We start from the raw sequence: 22,846 nt of genomic DNA, 5'->3' as shown, positions 1-22,846 counted from the left end.
CGCGGTGTATGCCACTACGCCACTCTCCTACTGCCAACTAGGTTCTTTCTATACTTTTTATTTTTTCTTCTTTCGGTTTTATGCCGCAATGAACATGGGTACCGAGTTTCTCATTTAATAAGTTTAACCCTTCATAATGCATAAAACGTATTACGAGTCTTAATTAAAAATCCACCCGCATCGTTCCTTTTCACATTAAACTCGCGACATTAAGGTATACTTCCCTACCCCAATGTGTGTGTATATATATATATATATATATAAAAAATATACAACTAGCAGATACGCCGCCGCCTTTGCCTCGACCACCCGCGCTTGACGCCCACCCATCCGTAGCCGTTGCCGGTGCTGCCACCGTGCTTCTTTCGCTCAAAAAACAGGAAAAGAGAAAATCAATAACAAAAGCCGGATGGATGAGATGCTCCTGATGGCAGTGTGCTTGCTGCTGCTATTCAATATTAGCCATATTGTGTGTACACAAAGAGGAGCAATAAATATCTCTCTTTCAATTTTCACCGACCTATACCGCGCTGGTGCATTTTATTTCCATTTAGATGTGATTAAAGATCGTATATATAGTTAAATATAATAATATTCCATTTTCCAAAAAGGTATCTCTTACGTTTTATTGTTATTATTCATGCATTTTTAGTATAATCTATTTTAATAGAAACTACTAGCGCACTAAGATAATGGGCACCTAAATGTAAATATAAACTATATTTTAGCATAAAATATGAAACAATATATCTACGCCGGATTTTTGGCATACAATATTGATTTTTGTAGTTTTTACGTTATTATAATGGAAATAAATCTGGAAAATGTAAAATAAATTCTATCCTTCGTTCACACAACAATAATATAAATATTTTTTGTGTTTAGTAAAATAATTTTTTGAGATGGTACTCGAATTCACACTAGCATGCATAAACAAACTATTCCTTTATGGTAAAAAAATAACATCTATATATATTATTTCATAAATAAGGGTACCATTATTCAATCTAAATGATTTCTAGAAAATCCTGATATCAGCTTTTTCTTTAAAATCAAATAGATAAAATACAGCATAGTTGACTTTATAAAATAGGTAGCCTAAAACCATTTTTCATTTTATAGATTATTAGATTGCATTCATCTAAGTTACAATTCTATTTTTCCTTTAGAGAGCAATTTTGATAAACTATTTAGAATTTCTAATCCTTACGTTTTAGTATCTATATTTGAACTATACATACTTTATATTCAGGTGTTAATAAATAAATAAATAAATTATTAGTGTCTATCATATATTTTTATTTTAAAACAATAATAGGTTTTATTTTATAATTTAAACGTTAAAATATAATATAGCATTTTTTTTGTAGTTTTGATTCAGTGTTAAAAAAAAAAAAAAAAAAAAACACATTAATATGTATACCTATTAATTTCTTATGGGCTCAGGCAAAGCTGTTTTTATAACTCTATGAATTATAAATGTATGCTTCAGTTAGTGTGCTTCTATATCAAGCATATCATCTGCAAGAAATAATATAAAAGTGAAAAGAGTTTACTCTTGTTTTCTATACATGAGTAGTAAACTGAAGAGTAAGGCGAAAGTTTTAAATATTTATACTACACAACAGAAAAAAATCTCACTCAGTTTCTTTGATAAGAAACATGTGAAGAGTTTAGCCATAAAAAAATTAATTTGAAGTTAGTTAATACTGTATTTCTCAATACTTTGCCACTGTATGATTAGTATGTTTCTAAAACCATTAAAAATTATAGATGAGAAAAAGTACAATGAAAATAAAAATTACCCCATATAACAAATGGTATAGTACAATCAAATATTTTTATGATAAATAATATTATCTCACAAATACCTTGTGAATGTTATTTTATAAAAAAAAATTTAATTTGCATATTTAAGCATAAATATAAAACGTAATTTTTTTTTGTATCTTTCCATAAACATTTATTATAATTATTTGTGTTCAATTCATTAATAAAAATAAGAATATTCGATCGAGCGAATCTGATGATTATACTGGAGTACTGAGTATCGTATGAAGCGAGTTATCTGAACATGATACTGTCTGAAAGCTAGATAAAAGAATATTAAAAAGCTTTTTAAACCTCACATAATCACGTTGGAGGATAACGTTGATAAATGAAGAATGGGTAGCAAAAATATGATTATACACATCATAAAATGTTGTTGCGATAAAATATAAATAAAAAAAAAACAAGTAAGTTTTTTTTAAACGTAAGGAAATATCTTTTCGATAAAATCGTCAACATGCGGCGTTTATAGTTGGTATTAAAATAATTAGTAATGCACAGTAATATTTTAATATTTTAACAGTCACAAAAAAAATAACCCTAATCCTAAAAAAATATTTTTTGAGCCCTTTGAGCCCTTCTCCAATTCACGTTCAATGCAATATGCTTCTATTACTTTTAACCTTGAACCTAATAGCTTAGCCGAAATTCAAACATTGAATTAGTGTTATAAAAATTCCTTTCTAACCTAACATCCTCGATCTACTTATTATCAAATTTATCGTCAATACTGTATCTAATACTCAAATTATTTTATAATTAATAAAAGCCAAATAATATAAAATGATATAATTTATCTTTTTTATATAATTATTCAATTTCGGTATAATTTTAATCTGCAATTTTTAGCTATAACAACTTCTTGTTGAAAGTTCTTAAAAAGAAAAAAAATGTATAAGTAGGCGTGAATAAAATGAATAAAAACATTTTTTTTTTTTTTGATTCTGTACTGATCTCAACAGATTCATTTTGATTTTTATTGCTTACAGTATTTGCAACGTTCATTTTTCACATTACGAAATACCCTGAAGGATGTCTGTTACTGTCAGATATAATCGTATGTGAAGTAATTGGTTGGATTCAAAGGAGACTACTGCCAAGTAGAAGACGATTGATAATGACAGTGCGATGAATTTGAAAGCCTATCGGATTAACAACGATCATTGCTATTTAAATGCCACGTGGAACATATTACGATAAAATGTGATTAAAGTCCTATCAAGACCAATGACGATAGAATGGTTAAATTGGAAAATCCAATACACTTTAAATAAAATCTTTTTGATTATAAATTCGTTCCCGGTTACTTACAGTACATAATATATTATTATATATTAAAAACATTTCGTTTTTGTCTCGATACAATGGGATATTGAAGGTCGCTATAATTTTTTTTTTTTGTTTAGAAAAGTTGTTTAGAAGTATAATTATGTAATTGTGTTGTATTTATTATTATGTATACACTTTTATATTTACCTACAATAACATGTTATCGGTATATGAAATTATGTAATATTTGACAATTAATCTAAGTGATATTTATGGTATAAAAATACATAGTTTAAGTTTTTATATTTTATCCAAAGAGAATAAGTTATCTACGCAATACCAGGAAAATAAATATATTTGAGTTTTGAGTGGACAGGCCATTTGCGAGGAATTAGTGAATTTCTACTATAGGGAGGTGCTATCAGAAAAAAATTACAAAGCACATACAAAAGGTTAAATTAGATTAGGGTAGGCATACATAACATTAAAATTGGTATTAGCTATAATATAAATGTAGGTATTTATTATATACTGTATAACTATATATAATATAGTAAATTTTAACTTAAATTTAAATTTATTATTTATTATGATATTATGTGTGTGTGTATGTATGTATTAAAAAGAGGGTATATAAATTTAAATGTTAAATGTTATGTACAATTAAAAAAATGTGTTATCTTTTATCTATTGAGATAAGATAAAATATGAACGAAATAAACTTTTTAGATAATTAATATAGTATTTTTATTACATAAACATTATTGTGTATTGTGTCCAATTATGAGAGGTATTTTTTAATTTTTGTAACAATTTTTTATGTCCACCTCCACTATTAGGAGTGTTAAGTGTCCACTATTAAAAGGTTTTTATCCCTATTATTTACTTACATTTTTGTCGGGGAATTTAAAGTGTCCAATGTTGAGATGTATTCATTAATAGAGGTTTAAGAGTAGTTTTAATATAACCAATACTATTTTGGTAAAGAAGTAAGTATTGTGTCTTATAAATTGAACCAAGTTGTATGGAAATGATTTTTTATAGAACAAATTGTATTTTATTTAATATTAAATTTAATAGAAAAAAAAAAAAACTATTAAGCATGAACGTAGTTATTTATTAATACTTACTAAGTACTAAATATTTTAAAAAGATTTGAGATAGTACAAACATTTCTAGGATATTTGGGTAAAACTTTTTTCATTAGGCTTTTACGAGGATAGTTTCTAAAGTATTTCATTAATTCAAATACCTATATTTTACTGAAGTCTAGGAACTTAACATGTTTATAATTAGTCGTTGCATTCTTTTAAAATATGGTATAATAACAAAAATATTATACATATTTCAATTTAAACTGGATAATATAATTTTATAAACTAAAATTATTCATATTTTAAGCAATTAATATTTACGAGTACCAACTTGAACAATAATAAATACTAAATATATGATATTGTTTATATATTATGATAAAAACTTTATGTAAAAATACAAATTATTGATGTACCTACCAACATTTATGTTAACATTGAAGTAGGTAACAAATGTTTGTAAAATTGTCTGCCAACATGATATATTTCTTGTGATATACCTCAGATATTTTTCTTTGGTATCGTTATCCATTCAGCTGATACTATTGTACTAAAGTATAGTTAATCCGTCAAACATGTCACATATCATCACGCAGTAAATAATGATGTCAGGCATAATAATTTTAAATGACAATCAACTAAACGGCTCTATTTGTTATTTTTTTTTTTGTTCAGGATTTTATGGAAACAAATGACTCATTTGTTGTTTGAAGTATAAATGATATCAATAAAATATAATAATTTCTATAAGTTATATTGCCCGTTTACTGAAAATTAGTTTTTTTTTTAACAATACAAAATCAACCTTGTTTAATTCAAAGGTAATAAAATTGGCATTAGCCAGCATTTTTTACCCGTTAAAAAATTATATGACGGTGAATAGTTATAATTTCATGAATAACTTTAATATAAGTTTAATAATTCAAAAAGAAATTAATAAATTATCTTAAGGCTTTAGTCTAAAATAACGAAATCAATATTAAGAATAATATTTTTATATTATATTTTACAATATTTTATTACCTACACATTTTATTATATGTATTCAATTAATTTTAAATTTGATATAAATATACATTAATTATCACAACAAAAACCCTTTGTAAATTACGTGTAAAAATGGTTAAGTAAAAAAAAAATATTAAATCTTTAAGCATAATAAAGATATGATATCATGAAAAAAATGCTAAGTATATTGAATTTAAGTAAACTCATTTTGTTTCAATTATTTATTTACTTGTCGAAGAATTATTGAGAGGAGTATATAAATATTAATAATGATATTTTTAAATAATAATAAGTTTCATTTTAATAGTCCTTCACCATTTAATTATTTTGTTCATCACACTTTGTTTCTTTTAAGAAATAATTTCTCGTCAAGTAAATAAATAATTGAAACCAAATAATTTACTTAAATTCAATATACTAAGCGTTTTTTCATATTATTGCATCTTTATAGTGCTCAAAGATCTAATATTTTTTTTTACTTAGTCATTTTTAAACGTAGTTTACGAAGGGTTTTTGTTGTGATATCACTAATTTTTATCATAAATGAAAATAATAATAATAAAGAATTATTATCTATGGCAACAACGACGCTAGAAATAACTGCCATGATTCTGAATTTAATATAAATTTCTATGAAACAGTTCGCACTTTTTCATTTATAACTTAATTTCTAAACGTAAAATTTTGATGATTTTTACGAAAGCACATTATACACAATATTTTTGATGTTTTGGAGTTAACTAAGAGTTGATTGATGTATTATAGAAAATTAGTTATGTCGTATAACAAATTTACACAGTTTAAATGGCCAACTTCTACTTCGATATACTATACACACACTGTCGTGCAGTTATTATTTTTATTTTTTTGTAAATATTCTAGTTGAATATAATGGCGAAGTTTAATAATTTACTCTAGATACTTATTAATTTTCAGTAAAAAAAAAAAAAAAAAATACCTATGCACAAATAATGAATTACAAGAAATATTAATAGAAAATCATTTAAGTAATGAATTTGATTAAAATGGACTTAAGTTTAATGCTACCATTAAACTAGTTGTAAAAAAAAAAAATACGAGATAATTTAAATTTTATCTTTTATAATGAAATTTATTGATTTTTATAATTTAAAATTTTACTTTTGATTGTGTTTAAACCAATGTTTTTTTTTAAATTATATCTGAAATACTTTTTTTTTTTTATTATTTGAAGGACTAAAGCCTGAAATCCTGGATGTTTTTGATAAAAAAAAAAAAAAAACTGGTAAATGGCTTTAATAATAGATATATTTTTTCCTTGTATTGTACTATTTGAAGAATAAAAGATACAGACAATACTCTGGGCTTTTATATTTTTCATGAATAACATATATATCATGTCAGCATACCAATCATTTGTAGCTAAATTGACACAAGTTCCATAATAAACGTATCTGTTGATTTTTTTACTGGAATGATTGATAAAATCTACTTTGAAATGAATTAGTTGATATAGATATATTATTGGATACATATCAACAGTTTATGGTAATCAAGAAATAGTTTTTAATAATTACTATAAAATATAAATGATAAATATGCTTTTTGTTAATATAAAAAAGTTACGAGTTAGTTTTGTAATGAGAAAGTACTTATGCAAGTTTAACATCAATAACTGTTATAGTTTGAGTATTTATTTGGTTACAAAATGATTTTTATTTTAATTTGGTTACAATTTTCTAAGAAAATATTGTGAATATATGGGTTATTAATGTATGATAAAATTATTTCATTTATTTCATGTAAAATAGACAAAAATGAACCTTTTTAATTGAAATTGGACTTTGAAAAAATGTTGATTAAGTTTACACGATTGATAATATTTGTAATTTTTTTTCAATCAATTTGCACTCCGTATGCCAAGTATAAGGACATTTACAAGTATTCAAGTTTGATTTTATTATGAAAATTCAACTGATGATAGTTGTACACAAATGTATTGTATTATAAATGCATCAAATTTTACTAGTTTACTAGACTAAACTAATTAAAGTATTTACAATTAATTGGTTTTTAGAATATGTTTTTTACTTGATTGCAGTAATTTAAAACAATGAAGAAAAAACATTGATTTAGGGATTTAGTAAAATGAAGTTAAACTTAATAAGATAATAAAATTAAAGTTTATGCTATAGTAAGTTCAAAATTTAATATTATACCATGTAAAGATGTTTTATTCTAATTAGATTACTATTATACATCAAAATGATAACATCCTTTAAAAGTTAAAAAAAAAACTTAAACTTAAAATATTGCAGTGAACATTTAATCTAGTTACTACTTAATGTATCTTATTAGTTACCTATTATACTATTAGTATCTTTATATTAATTATTTTTACCTATATTGAATGTTTTAATTAGTTTCATCATAAAATTCTAAATTTGTAAAAAATTTAAAATATAAATCATATTAATACGAATATTAAGTCTAATATTGTGAATTGTAAATTCATGGGACTCACACAAACCTAATCAATAACCCCATTATATTTTTGAATAAATAACTAAAAATATTATTAGATAGTAGTTTATCGATTAATATTTATTTGAAATGAATATTTAAAAATAATGTACATAAATATTAGTATTTAAAAACTATTTAATAACGTAATACGTATAATGATTAATTGTTATAAACATAACTACACTTTATTTTATTCAGAAATGAAACCTATTAACATCAAATTAAAAAGTCATTAACTAGTAAATAATTTTTATAATTTATGTGTTAAAAAGGTAAATAAAATATAAAAATGTTAAGTTATAAAAATTTTTTTCCTTAGAAACTTTTTCAGGAAAAACTTAAGATTCTATGCCATAGACAGTTTATAATCTGTTAGTGATGGTTGTAAAAGTTCGTTAGAAACGTAATACCTACCTTAATAACTTATTTAACTTATTTAAAAATCAAATTAAAGAAATAAAAAAAATATTTAGATAGCTAGTGAATTATGCATTTAATTATCTTATAATTTAACTGATTTATTCATCACGTCTATAAATTACTTAAGAAAATAACGATACTTGATTTTGGTTTTATAGATATTTTGAGAACATTTTAAATTGTGCTAAAAACTTAGACGTAGTTACACGTAAAATAAAATTTACAATGAATTTAAGTTTTTATATATTTGAAATAAAACAAATATTGTAAATTATTCTTATAATTACAAAATTATTTTGAATATAAAATAAATAATGTAGCTAAATGAAAAATTCACTAACTAATATTAAATGAATAATCCAAATTATAAAATATAAATGAGACTAACTGCTACGTAAACGTCTAACGATGATTGTTGATTGTTATAATGAGAAGTGAAACAATAACAGTTTTGTATTAAATTTGTATGATTTTGATAATATTGAAATTGTATTTGTGTATAATTTAATAATATAATTTTAATTGAAGTCTTGGTAAATTAAAATATAAGTACTTAATAACATTTAAAGTTTTATAGCATACTTGATAAGAACAAATTATATTAGTTCTCAGTAATAATATTATATTGTTTAAGGGTTAAATATTATTTTTATGTTTTATGAATGTAGTTTACATATTTATTTTCTATCGGTAAGTAAATTAGTTAGTTAAAACTTAAAATTATTATTTTTACATAAAATCATTAATTATAAATGTATTTAAGTATTATGGTCTTAATTGTCTTAAATTTGTAAAACATAATGTATATAATTTTTATAATGTAAATTACGTGATGATATTATATTTTATTATTTAAAATATCTATCTATTCTAAAGATATATTTGTTTTGTATATTATAGTTTATTAACTTATAGCCTTATTAACAAATTAATAAGTATATTATTCTTTATTATAATAACTATATTGACTTATATTTTTGGTATCGTTAAGATAATGGTCAATATTTTTTTTTTATTCCCATTGAAATTACCCTACCGATTTTCTCGGTGTTTAAGTCCTTTGGTCGAGTGTAAAAGATGTGGATGAGAGTGTACGAGAATGAGAACCCACTTGAAAAATAAAGATACGCGTTCGTATGAGACGTGAACAATAACATTCATCAGACACAAAAGTGTAGTTAGAGTGCCATTTTAAACACGGCCCCTCGCTAAATCACTCCATGATACACACAAACACACATTTACATCTTATGTATACATATAATATAAAACCCATTGTCCTGAGCTGGTTTCTCCCTCTTATACTGCATACGAGGCAACCGCCCAAATGACTGCAATAATCGTTATTTTTATGTCAGAAATAAACTTCAAAATTATGTTTACTTCTTCAAAATAAATGCATTATTCAAGGAGATATATAATATTAGTGCAATATTTTAGTAATAAATAGCTTATATTTATATTTTATACAATCGTATTCATTATAGTCAAGTGTTATTAACTTCTGGCTAAGAATCGTGATTGTCGGTTTTAAGGGCGAATCCATAGTTTGGTTTTAGGTGTTTGGTGGAGAGGGATCTGGTTACAAAAATTATCAACCCGTTAATTTACTTAAAATTTTAAACTTAAATCACGTAAAATATTTCGACAAAATGTCAGCGATCCCATAAACACGCCGTGAACTTTGTTTCTCATAAAGAATGCATCAAATACTGATTAAATTTGGTTGTCTAATGAGTAATGCAAATAAATGAAGAATAATATGGATTTAAAATTATAATCGATCATTGGACCAACTACAATATTGCCATACTGTAATCATAATCATTATAGAAATTGAATGAAGATCGATTCTCGTTCTTGATCAACTCTGCTATTAGTGGTCAGATTCTCGTCATGTGTCTTGATTTTTAGGTGTTTCAGTAAATTTCGAAGTAGAGGTTCTCACCTGGTTAGTTTCTTGGCTTCCGAATTGTTCTTTAATTGATTTATAAGATCCGCTAATAGTTGTCATACATCTTTAGGTTAGATTCGTATACAATTTTAAACTATAATAATTTTTTATTAAATGATAATATCGTGATATCTTTTTTGTTGTTGAATAAAGTCCAAGTATCTAAGAAGTGAAACTAAAAAAAATTTATTGAAATCTATCCAGTAATTTTTGCGTGATGCGTGCACAACAACAGATATCTATCATTTTCTTTATAAAATTAATTGATTTATAGTGCTTTATTTATTGACATAGGTAATGTATTATATTATTCAAAGCTACTATTTTTTTTCTGCTAAGTATTTATTATTCCTAGTTTATTATAGTATAATTTAGAAATAAAAACCCTATCGATCAAGTTAATATTTGATTATTGAAATTTAATATTTATTTATACCACGATATATAAGTATATGCCATTATTAAAGTAATATTATATTGGTTTAATGTAATAACATAAAACATTTATTGGCACGGCATAAATATACAAAATCTTGTTTACCTTACTCGTAACTGTTTTTCTTTATAATAATAATGTGTTTATGTTTTAAATGAGCGATTTACAAAATATTTGTGTACTGATAATTTAATTATATCCACATAGATTGAGAATGACAATGTACAATAGTTATTAAGTAAATATTCACATAGTGAACATACTCATTTGTCATTTCAGTAATCGATCACAACCTATACAATGAACAAATATTGATAAAATATAACAATATTTTATGAAAAAATGGATAAAAGTCAAACTTTATGGAATGTGTTATTTGTCTTACGCTATAATATTGAGCGACTGATGAGGTATCATAAATTTAATAATGTTACATCCAGAGCATACTTTAATTTTTACTAGTTTTACCTACTCGTATGCCATTTGGTTTAATTTAGTTTAATGTCTACTTCGATACTGGAGTTTAATGGCTATTTACCATTGTGCCATAATATCAGGTAATTTATTTATATTAAAGTGAATAGTTACGAATGAGGATTGAGTGGTACCTACATAAATCTACCCTTAGTAAATTTTAATTTAAATATTGGTTCTCTACAATGTCAGTCTACGACACTTCATTATACCATACCGTTTTAAATAATATGATCTTTTTTTTTTATTTAAAAAAAAACAAAAACATTTTTTTTTTTATCAGGAAAGTACCAAACACTATTACATTGTAATCCGAATCCAGAAATTACTACAATTGAGAAATTGGATAAAATTTATAATTATTATTCAAGTGGTGGAATACTTAGAAGTTCTGCTTTTCCAGCGTAGTTCTATATGTACTATTTTTGTTCTTTTTGTGCTACTTATAGATATTGGAAAGTGTTGATTTTTATTAAATTTGTTTTCAATTTATATACAACCACACTTTTGTTTGTGAGTAAAAACCTTGGAAATTTAGTACAAGATTCTTTTTAAGTCGTTGTTTCAGATGATAAATATAAAAAATAAATAGTTATATAGTTTTTTTTAATAGGCACTCAATGTACAAAATTTTTCGAAATAAAAATCAGAAAATTGTTCAATAGATTTTGTTGTTAAATATTTAAAACATTTTAATATTCATGTTATTCAATATTTCATGTTTGAAGCATCGTTAAAGAACCTTATCCTTATAAATTTCCCTTGCAAATATTATACAAATTTGAGCGTAATTGCACAATTATTTTTTTTTTCGGAGCATCCAACGTTAAAATGTCGATGAAATTGAATTCTTAAACGTAAAATAACGAATTTATAATTTAACAGTTTTGTTTTAATAATAAAGGCTTAAAACTTTTCAACAGTTTTTGTTTATAGCTACACACAATTAAATTTTTCGAATTATTTAGATTTATTTATAGTTTAAAAGCTATTGTCTATTTTATATAACAAACCTATTCACTTCATTCTATGATAAATCAGTATTGACTAAATAGTTAATAGTAATGATGTACATTTAATATAAACTATTAATTATTATAATAATTAATAATATAATAAATGTATTTTTTTTTTTACGAAAATTAATCCAATCTACAATATTACTGATTATAAAATATATAACTCTTATAATAACAATATTTAAAAATAAAATCGTAAAATATATTTATAGTATTATAGGCTGGCAGACTGGACAGACTGTTTCCGCTCAGAATCACTTTTCGTATGCAATGATTTATCGTTGAATTCAAATTGAACTCGTCCATTACAGTGACTTATTCAACGATGAGGTATATTCGACGTATACTCTACAGAGGAGCGGTTACCTACTTCTCCATTTTTTTTTTTTTTGTTTTTGACATAATTTGTAAGCTATAGTATAATTTATATTAAAATATTTATTGTCATATCGGATGATTAAAAACCAATTTTCATCAATTTGTTTCAATATGTAGGTACTTCCGGAATATCAAACGCATTTTACAACGTTTTCATAGTCATCTAGCAATTTCTTTTCACCATTAAATAAACATATTAATAACATAAGATAATCAGTGCAATATTACTTACAGTAATATAATCTTAATTTTATTTTTAAGTTTACATTACTATAAAATTAGTATACAAGTAACTAGTCGTCACTACTCACTAGTCACATTTAATTAATTTCAGTGTCAAAAATATGTTTTAGTTTATAATTATAATTAATGTATTGTTTTCATTATTTGACGTAAAAATCAATTAAGTGTATTAAATAACATATAAATATGTAACATTATTATTATTTTACGTATTAACACCTAACATTATTTATCTATGTCATCATAGATACTTAAAAATAATAATTGATGTTGTAATTAGGAAAAGCTCTTTTCATTTATGATTAAACTTTATAAATGTTTTATATTGTGTTATTTGATATTATTTTTACCATTAAAAAGGCAGGTAAGCGGGTACTGTTCTGCTGTACATTGCTTGTCAAGTGGGACACTATTATGAACGTGTTAAATTTCAATTCAATGATATAATATCATTATATACGAAAAACGATTCTGAACGGAAACGATTTATTAGCCTATATCACCAATTGATATGTTTTTTTTTTTTTTGATATAAATATTAATGTCATTTATTTTACTTTTAGTATAATAATAGGTTAATATCATTTTTTTCGAAAATTTTGCATTTATTGTATTATTAGTATTTAATTATTACAACAATATATAACAATATATATATATATATTATTATAACAATATAATCATATCAACTTATATAAATCAAACTTTAATACAATTTTTCTGTAAATACCGTGAAACAGTAAAAATTGATTCATACAGTACCTATCAATAGATACATTTTGAAATAAATAAAAAATTTTATTACATATAGTAAAATTTATAATAATTCTGGTTGAATTTTTTTATATATGAGCTTAAAAACTTGTAAAGTGCTTTGTATTCAATTTTCAGATCATAGGTATAAAAACAAAAACTTTTATGAATTTCTAACCATAAAATATGCTAATTTTGTCAAAATTGTAACTTTTAACGCTTATAAAAATATATTGTGACTTAAGTATAGGTTTTCGATAGTTTTTAATTAAGAAATTAATAACATATGAAAATGTGAATTACATTATAAACTATTTCTGTCCAGAAAATAGTTGTTAATAGATATTTATAAAAAAAACTAAACATTTTTTTTCTACTCAAAAATAGTCGAAATATTTGTAAAATGTTATTGCAAGTTAAAAGTGATAATATCAATATAGAGAAAAATGTCAAATAATTATAGAAAAGTATGATAAAATCAATACATATTATGATCTCTCTGCTGAGAATCTATTATATTCTATGTCGTGAAAATGTTGCGATCATAATATTATTTAAAATGCATAGGTACCTATTAAGTGATTTCTATGGTTGTATCGTGGTAGCAATGAATTTAAACGACTGTGGAAACAAGTGTACAGCAGACTGTAATAATTGAAAATAAGAACTAAAACGAAAAATGAAACCATTTCTTGAACACATAAATCATAATTAAATATAAATGTTTGTCGGATGAAATTTTCTCTTGGAAATATTCAAGGAAGGAAAACAGTATATTATTATGCATAAAGTTAAATAGATGGAACGAAATGTTTTAAACAAAAGTTTTCAGTACACCATAAATCAAATAGAAAATACAATTTTTTTAGTTTTTATCCGACCGTTGTGGTGCGTATGCATATACATACATCTATACACGGCAGTAACAGAAGGTGGTTTGCCGGGTTGAGCATCAACGGTAATTTAATCAAGCCTACGTTGAAAAAAAAACCACTGGCGTCGACGGCATCGTGCCGTAGCAAGACCTTCATGTAGATCCTTTGCTTTGACCCCTCCTCTCACACTTCATGCGTTCATAAGCGACGAGGTCGTCAAGAAAAACTTGTTTTAAGTTAACGCCAGCACGCCGGTCGCAGTAGAATCATTTCGTTTTAGTTTTTCGTCTCTTAATCTTTTGCATCCGGAACGCGGGGCAAACTCTTAGGTGATATTTCCCGAAGTACTTAAACTTGGAGTGAGAAAAGGAAAAAAAATAATATTCGACCGACTCTTTATGTAGGTACCGTGTTGGTACCCCACTTCGGTTCCTTTCCTTCTCTTAAACACTGCCACCCATTCTTTCTCTTTCATTTTTTCTACCTCTTTCTCTGTTTTTTTCTCACCCTGTATGTATCTCACTCACTCTCTCTCTCTCTCTCTTACTGCTATATACCACACCTTTAGTTTCAAAGTACAAAGTCAGTGTGCTGTACCGTACACTTGTCACGGAGGGGAGGGAGAGACCGTCCGCTACCATTTTATGCCACCGCCCGTCGACGACCCATAAACGCTCTCGTTGTCGCCGGCAAACACGATGATGGTGGAGTTCTTTTACACGAGAGTCACAAAACTTTTTATTCGGGAAAATCGTTTCGGCTCGCAGATGTGTTTGAATAGACTATTACTTTTGTAACTCGATTGTTGGCCATTTAGAGGAAAAGATGGTAACGACGACAACGGAAAGAAAAAAATAATTTTGTGCGTGGAACGAGGCAAAGTAACGTTTATGTTCCATAGCATAGGATCAACTATCAGGCATAGCACTATTTTCCCACTTCCGCTCATTTCTTTATCACTCTTTAACTGATAAATTTACTGTCGTTTAATGTTGCTTGTTCAAGGCATTCGTGTTATAAACAGTATGTGATAATATCACAACATCGAGAATACAACTTTTGTATCTGTATTCGTATGTAAACAATGTTCATTCATTTACTGAATACATTATAATTTGCATTTAGCAACTGTTCATATTTCCTTTCTCTGGTGTTCAAACTCAACATTCGTCTTGCACCAATAATTTCTTGAGTAAAGGAAGTAGAAATATATGCTGAACCAATGCATCGGAAGTTTTCGAAATCGGAAATATTCTTTCGGGTGATGGTTTGACAAGACTTTAGGAGATAATGTTTAAACATGCATGCGTGAACGTGGTTTGAAATCGTATACACCAATCGTCAGCTAAAAGCTGATATTTAAAACTAAAATATTATTATAAGTTATTACATTATAATATAACATAATTTATAAAATAAACATTTCTGCGGAAGTCACGTAAATAGGATTAGGTAATTGTCATGTATAGGTACATGTATTTTTGAAAATTGGAAAATTGTATACAATGAACATCAATATTCATATTATTAAAATATATAAATTAAATTATTCTCTTTATCTTAGTGACATTATAAATACCCTGATGTATGTCTTGTATATTATACATTATTTAATTGTAAGCTCAATTTTTCTGAAATGTTATATCTAATATTGGGTTACACGTCCTAACATCCAAGTCAAGAATAAATTTCTGTTTTTTCATATATTTACTATTAAAAATTACGTTATTAATACTATTAATAACTATTATGTTGCTGGCTTAAGTTATATATAATGGATTAGAGAAATTTGATTTTAATTTTTATCAAATTTATAATATATATATTTGTGCGTTGATTTATTTTAATCTATTTTAATATCCACTGTATTCCATGTGCGCGTTAAACTGTTAAATAAATATTACAAATATTTAAGATTTAAACAGAAGCATTTGATTATACGTGTTATTTCATACATGACTAGGTATATATGATTTTCAGTTTTACTGATATTAGTGATATTAAATGTTTAAAATAGTAAGTACTATTATATATTGTGTTATAAATGGTAAATGTATTATTTTATTTAATGTATTTATATTTAATTTTTAGTATAAAGGATTTGTAATGATGTATAAAAATTGTGTACCATCCATTCATATTTTGTGTCAACATACTATATTATAGTTCGTTATTTGATGTTCATATAGTTTTTTTTTTATGTAATACTACGCGTTAACCATTTATATATAAGTTATTACTTCAGATATATAATATTTTTTTAACCAGTATTAAATAGATTTCAATGTAAGTACTTTTAAATTTGATTTATATCTTACAATTCATGAAACATATTTTTCTCATTAGTTCATTAACTTTTTCGTGTCATTACTATATTGAAGAAATAAACATAATTAATTAAGTGACAATTAACTTAGTTATTGTAACTGAGACGTGTAATCGTTACACATTTCCAAAGTATATTGTATTTTGTAACAGATACACAATTTTAGTGAAACTTATAATCAGTTACAGTAATTGAGTTACTTTTTATCACTATTATGTGGGCACGCAATTTATTAAAGTTAAAATTTACATAGTATTCGTTCAGAAAAAAATGTGTAATACTAAACCTTAAATCACAAAAAAAAAATATACATTAACTTATATTCTCATATAAGATATTAATATTATTTTAACACAAATGTTGATATATACTAACAGTTTAATTACAATTTTGATTTATTCTATATTAAATTTTGACTGTATTTTTCCGAATAAGTAACTGTAACTTAAAAAAGTAAAATTCAGTTAATGCTTTAAAGATTAAACATTGAATTTGGTTTAGATTTTTTAAATCGGTAAATTTTAATTAAGTGGTTCGGATAAATTTAGGTAAGATAGTCAAAGGGCTTTCCTTGTCAGTTTAAATACGTATAGAAAAAAGGTTTACATAAACACCGATTACAAATTCCCTGGTTCTTTTATTACTTTAATGGCTGAATTAATTTTTAGTCGTTCATATAAAGTATTTACTAATTCATGTACTAAATTTAAATAATGTAATATGAGTAAAAATAAATAAAAATGTTTTAAATTAAAAAAATGTGAATTTAATTAAGATTATGAACTACTTTTCAATGTGAAAAATATAAATATTTCAAAAAGTGTTGTATATTTAAAGAAAGACTTTGTATACTTAATACGATGTGTTGTAAACAATTATAAATTTAATAATAATTGTGACATATTTTTTTTCTTCAGAAAATACTATCGAACTTTGATTCTCAACATCAAATAAACATAACTGTGAAATAGTTCACGCAGAAAATGGATTATTAAAAAATATATATTACAAGACAATATATTTATACAACTCTCTATGTAAGTAGACAGTATTCTAAATTGAAATAAACTATAATACATTTGCTGTGTAACCCGACTTCATTTAGAAAAAAATACGGTGCTAAATAGGTGTATCTCAGTATTAGTGTACCTCAGTTCACACACAAATCGACGTTGATGTACCTCGCTTTGTGAATTTATTCGACTGTAATTGAAAATCCGCCTATGGTGGTTGGGATATAAAACTTTGTATATTTTTGAACGTGGTTGAACTTTATTTATATCTTTAAGAATAATTTCTGAAAACTTTTTCAAAATCAGTAGAGATACAAATATACATTAATATATATTTTTATTTAGGTTATAATAAAATAAAAGTCTTTGATAAAATGCATAAGTGAGTTTACCCTATAGCAACTTATATGAGTTGATAAACGCAACACTCTCAAAGCCTCCAAGAATATTTGTACAAAATTTAGTACTAAATACTAGTTGGATACTATTAAACGTATAATAATTTTTTTATATGTATTTTTAAGTGTTCGCCAAATTGTCTGTATTATGGTTAAAATAACGGCCTTAATAGACAAAAGTGGGAGTAACAACCAGAGGTATACTTAAGTATACGGCCCTAAGTACGATTGACAAGTCTTCTAACAATTTGTTATTAGAGGTAAATAATATATTTTTTTATTGTTCATTATTTATTATACACTTAGTCTGTAACAGTCATTAGTTATTATTGATATAGATTAATACACAATATTTTTCTTAATATAGTTAAGAAAACTTAAATAATATTTTGTATGTTAAATTATTACAATCGGACTTTGTGCCATCATTTTATTTGACAATTATTTCACCTACATCTTTAACCATAGTTTACTTCCGATGACATAATATTTTTTAAGAACTTTTTTGAGACGCAAGTAACATTTACGCATTCCAAAAAAAGGTATATTTTTTTTTTTTTTTTTATATAGTAAATTTTTCTCGTTTTGTGGACGCAAGTCGGCTGTATAATTATTATCAATATTATGTACTAAAATCACTAAGATCGATAGTTAATAAACTAATGTATAATAAACCTCATTATGTGTGGGATCTGGAAAGTTCAGTTTGTAGACACAATTTATCTATACCAATCGTGGTTTTTCATAATAATTCGGTACATTGTGATATATTTATATGTCTTAGTTTATAGCATTCAAACTACAAAAAGAATTATAGAGAAAAAAAATATTCAAAATAAGAATTCTTAAAAAAACAAATTAAAAGTTTAAAAAATCGAAATTTTCCCATTTAAGTTTATAATAAACGTTTCATTTAAATTAATACCATATTTGAACTAAAAACTATTATTACCATATTATGACAAAATGTAAAAAATATGATTTTTTTTTATTATTTAAAATTATATTATTACCATATGACAACCTACACCATGGATTTCGTATATTGATATGAATGATACGATGACAATCTGATGTTATGAAACTTTTATATCATAAAAAATTAAAATAAATGTCAATGTTTTTTTTATGTTTTATTAACATATTGATATCGGTTATATCGATATTTTCGGGACATAATTAGGTTATAAAAAAAGTTATACCGGGACGTAAATAGGTTATGTGTGTTCTTGAATTTTTCCTTTTTGGGCGCAACCTAACCTAAACCTAACCTAACCTACAGATAATAATTTCGAACGCAAGTAGTATGCTCCCGTTATTTTCGTATCGTGAAATTGGTGTGTTTAAAATGTTTGATTTTTTATAGAAAACTCGAAATGACACGCACTATTCGAATACACTTATTCATATATAATATGAAACATTTTTTTTTCGTAGCCGCCTGCGCATAATGTCGTTGAATGAATCGCTATTGACAGGTGCAACTAGTTGCAAACCCATCGCAGACACGTCATTAACAGACATCGCAGTCTTTTTTCCCTGCTGGTGGGATTAAATCAACAGTTGTAAATATGAACAAAGCTGTCAGGCGAAATATAAAAAAATGACTTACGTAATCCGCATTGGTAATAGCCTATACAGAGGTTTAAAATGCTTACAGAGCGAAGTGGAAATAGTTCCAAACAACTAGGTATAGTTATTTATTTTTCCTATATTATATCGACCACAAATAGGCATACAACTAATAATAGACAATGTTATAGGTTTTAATATTTTTTTTACGCTTATACAAGTACCTACGAAGTTCGTAAAAAAAAACGATTCGACAGGGAAAAAGTTAAAACAGGGATATCACGTATTATGAATTTTATTCAACTCGTGATCGGAAAAATACACGTGGAAGTTCTAAAAATAAAACGTTCCCTTCAATAGGATTTCCGTAAACGACATAACATCATCGCGGTACTGTACTGAAATCCCGAGCAGTCTTCGGAATTGGAATCGCCGAAATCGAGACCGACGTAAAAACATAGACTGAAAAATCATTTATAGAAAAACTGACCTGCAATGATCAGGTAGACGATGAGCAGATCCGGGAGTATTCCCATGTCCCATTCAGCGGCGGCGGCGGCGGTTGCGGTGGCGCGCGCGACCCGTCCTCGTCGTCGACGTCCGGTCTCCTATCAACAGGACGCGTTGCGGCCAACAACGATCAGTGGCTCCTTCTGACGTCCGTCGTCGCGTCTTCGCTGACAGCCGCATACCAGCTGCTGGTGGCCGAGCCCGTCACCGGTGTTGGGTCGCCGACGGGTCGTGGCGGGACGGTGGCCGACCGTCGCGTCCATTTTAACGGCAGCGGCGGCGGAGGCTGGTGCGACGTCCGTGCGACGGCGGTGGACCGGTACAGTGCCGTGTCCGTCGGTGTGGCGGCGCGTGCCCGAAAAACGCGGAGACAGGAAAGCAGCTCGCGGCGTCCGCGACCGGTGAACACACACACGGTCGGGCCGGTTTCTGAGGTAGTGACGGCAGTAGGTATATTATAATATTATAGACGTGCGACACAGACGACGTCGGAAACGATATTATTATAATATAATTATTGTTATGATAACAATAGTATATCGTGTGCGACGACCGTCGACGATACAACAACACTGTGCACGGATCGTTGTAGAATATCGACGAGAGAGGTTTTTCGTCGTGAGGTATTGCGACAGCGGTAACCGCGGTACGACTGTGTACGAAAACCCGTCTTTGCGTACTCGGCGGAAAGTCTTTGGCGCGCGCAGCCACCACGCACACACTCACGCTCGTGCTTCTCTCTCTCTCCGTGTCACACACACACACGCACACACACACACACACACGCACACACACACACACACTACTGCCGCTGCTGCTGCTGCTGCTGCTGCCGCCGATGCTGATGCTGCGCCGCTGCCGAGATGCAACCGCTGGCTGGCTGCTCCCAACGCTGGTCCTGCCGCTGCTGCTGGCCGTCGATGCTGTCGGCGGTGCTGACGGTTGGCGTGCTCGCCCTGCCGTCACGCCGAAGCGCGCGCGCAACTCTCCGCGCGATCCGGAGACCCCGCCCCGTTACCCGCCCGCGTATACCTCTATATTATGTGTGTTTGCTCGCCGTAAAGCGCGCGCCCGTTTTCGCCGTTTTCTGCCCGGGCGCCGTGTGCACCGTGTTTCGTGTTGCGCCGGGTGGCGAGATGACGACGGCGGTGGCGGCGGCGGTGGCGGTGACGACGGCGACGGCGACGACGACGCGCGCACTGGCTATCTGCCGTTGAGCTGGCGCGCGCGCACACGCGTAAAACGCAAACACACACGCGCACACACGCGCACACGGGGCCCAAACTGCCGTTGTCGCCTCCGACTCGTCCCGCGGACCAGGCCGGCACGCTCGCGCTACTCGTCGCGGATTCCGGACGACGGCGACGACGGTGCATGCGCCAAAGCTCCGGTCAGAGAACGCCGTTCTGCGTGTGCAGCGTACTCGCCCGCCGCTCGTCGAATCGAATATATATATATATGTGTGTGTATATACGTATACGATAATTACCATCACCGCATGACCGACGACGTGGTCGCGGAATGATAGGGCGCGAGAGCGAGCGCGACGCGACACACGCGGCTTGAGGGAGAGCGACCGTACGGCGCGCGTACGTAGCAGAGGACGCGGGGGACGACGAGGAAAACTTTTCCGTGGAATATTTTCCGAATGTGCGCGTATCGGTCAAAGGGGTTAGGGTGTATGACGACGGTGGCGGCGTCGACGACGGAATGTAGCGCAACATATACGCATTAAACGACCCCGAAATTATTTTACGCGGACGCCGTCGCTGCCGCAGTGGTCGCAAAATCCCGGCTGCGATGCCATACATACATAATAATATTATAATATTGTACACACGTTATACCGCCGCGGAGGTAATAATTTGTGTTCTGTAATCCGGAATACTTGAACGCTCGCTTTGCCAAACGCCGTTATAATATTTTTCATAACGGGTTTGATGAACCGTCGCGATGTCGATTATACGACTTCAGTCGTTTTTTCATATCCTCACTTCGACATATATTTTATGATAGATAGTAGGTTAGGTATTATTCGTACAAATGTAACTCGGAACGGACCCGAACGATATGGTAAAATAATATAATAGAGATTCAAAGAGTTATGAAATAAATATATCCAATTCTTGGGGCGTCCCGGATTAATACTACAAACACATGTCATTTATCTTGTGTTTGTTGTTGCGCCACTCCGATATCGCCTTAATACGGCAGATCGCCAACCGGTGTTGATGGACGACACGTCTTCCCGGGGGGAAACTTTTTCCATAGCGGTCGACGGCGATACGCGCTTTGACGTGATATTGGATTATCGCAGTCATCCCTATCCTCACGTACGCGGTCAACATTTCATTTTATTTTACATTTCACATTAAATTTATTTTTACGATAACGTATAATACAATAAACAGTATGGCTTCGTCGTTTCTATTGTATTGAAATACGTATTCGACGGCATTTACTTCCGAAGACTTATAACACAAAAAATATTATCATTATCATTGTATTTTCGTTATAACGGCTGAAGTAAAACGACTTTTTATTATCGTAATTTCTTCTCTATTTTTTTTTTTTTTTTTTTTTTTACTCATAACTATGATACGATTTAAAAATATATATTAGAAGTAAAATACTCAAAAATAGTCAATAAGTACACAATATAATGTACATTAAAAATTTCATATTATTATTAAACGATGCTTTGTAATAAGCATTTAACCCGACCTAATATATTTATTGCAAAGAATTCAGGTATTTGAAATTTTGAAT

General features: G+C 28.4%; 1 protein-coding gene across 7 annotated transcripts in view; it reads right to left on the bottom strand.

The window, feature by feature from the left end:
- LOC114122836 (neuronal acetylcholine receptor subunit alpha-7) overlaps positions 1–21,367 on the bottom strand; it is a 73,562-nt gene extending 52,195 nt beyond the window's left edge. For 3 of the 7 annotated variants that reach the window (XR_007604540.1, XR_007604541.1, XM_050202043.1), the window contains exon 1: positions 20,058–21,367. Coding sequence is in view for 5 of the 7 variants with exons in the window: in XM_050202043.1 (XP_050058000.1) it covers positions 20,058–20,103 (46 nt within the window). In the remaining 2 variants the exon portion in view is untranslated. The remainder of the gene's footprint in view (positions 1–20,057) is intronic. The other 4 variants (XM_050202046.1, XM_050202045.1, XM_050202044.1 and 1 more) reach the window with 2 other exon arrangements.
- Positions 21,368–22,846: the final 1,479 nt, after the last annotated feature.

Source organism: Aphis gossypii, chromosome 2 (genome assembly GCF_020184175.1).
Source record: "Aphis gossypii isolate Hap1 chromosome 2, ASM2018417v2, whole genome shotgun sequence".
Taxonomy (NCBI): Eukaryota; Metazoa; Arthropoda; class Insecta; order Hemiptera; family Aphididae; genus Aphis; species Aphis gossypii.
This window is presented reverse-complemented; position numbering and strand designations above follow the sequence as displayed.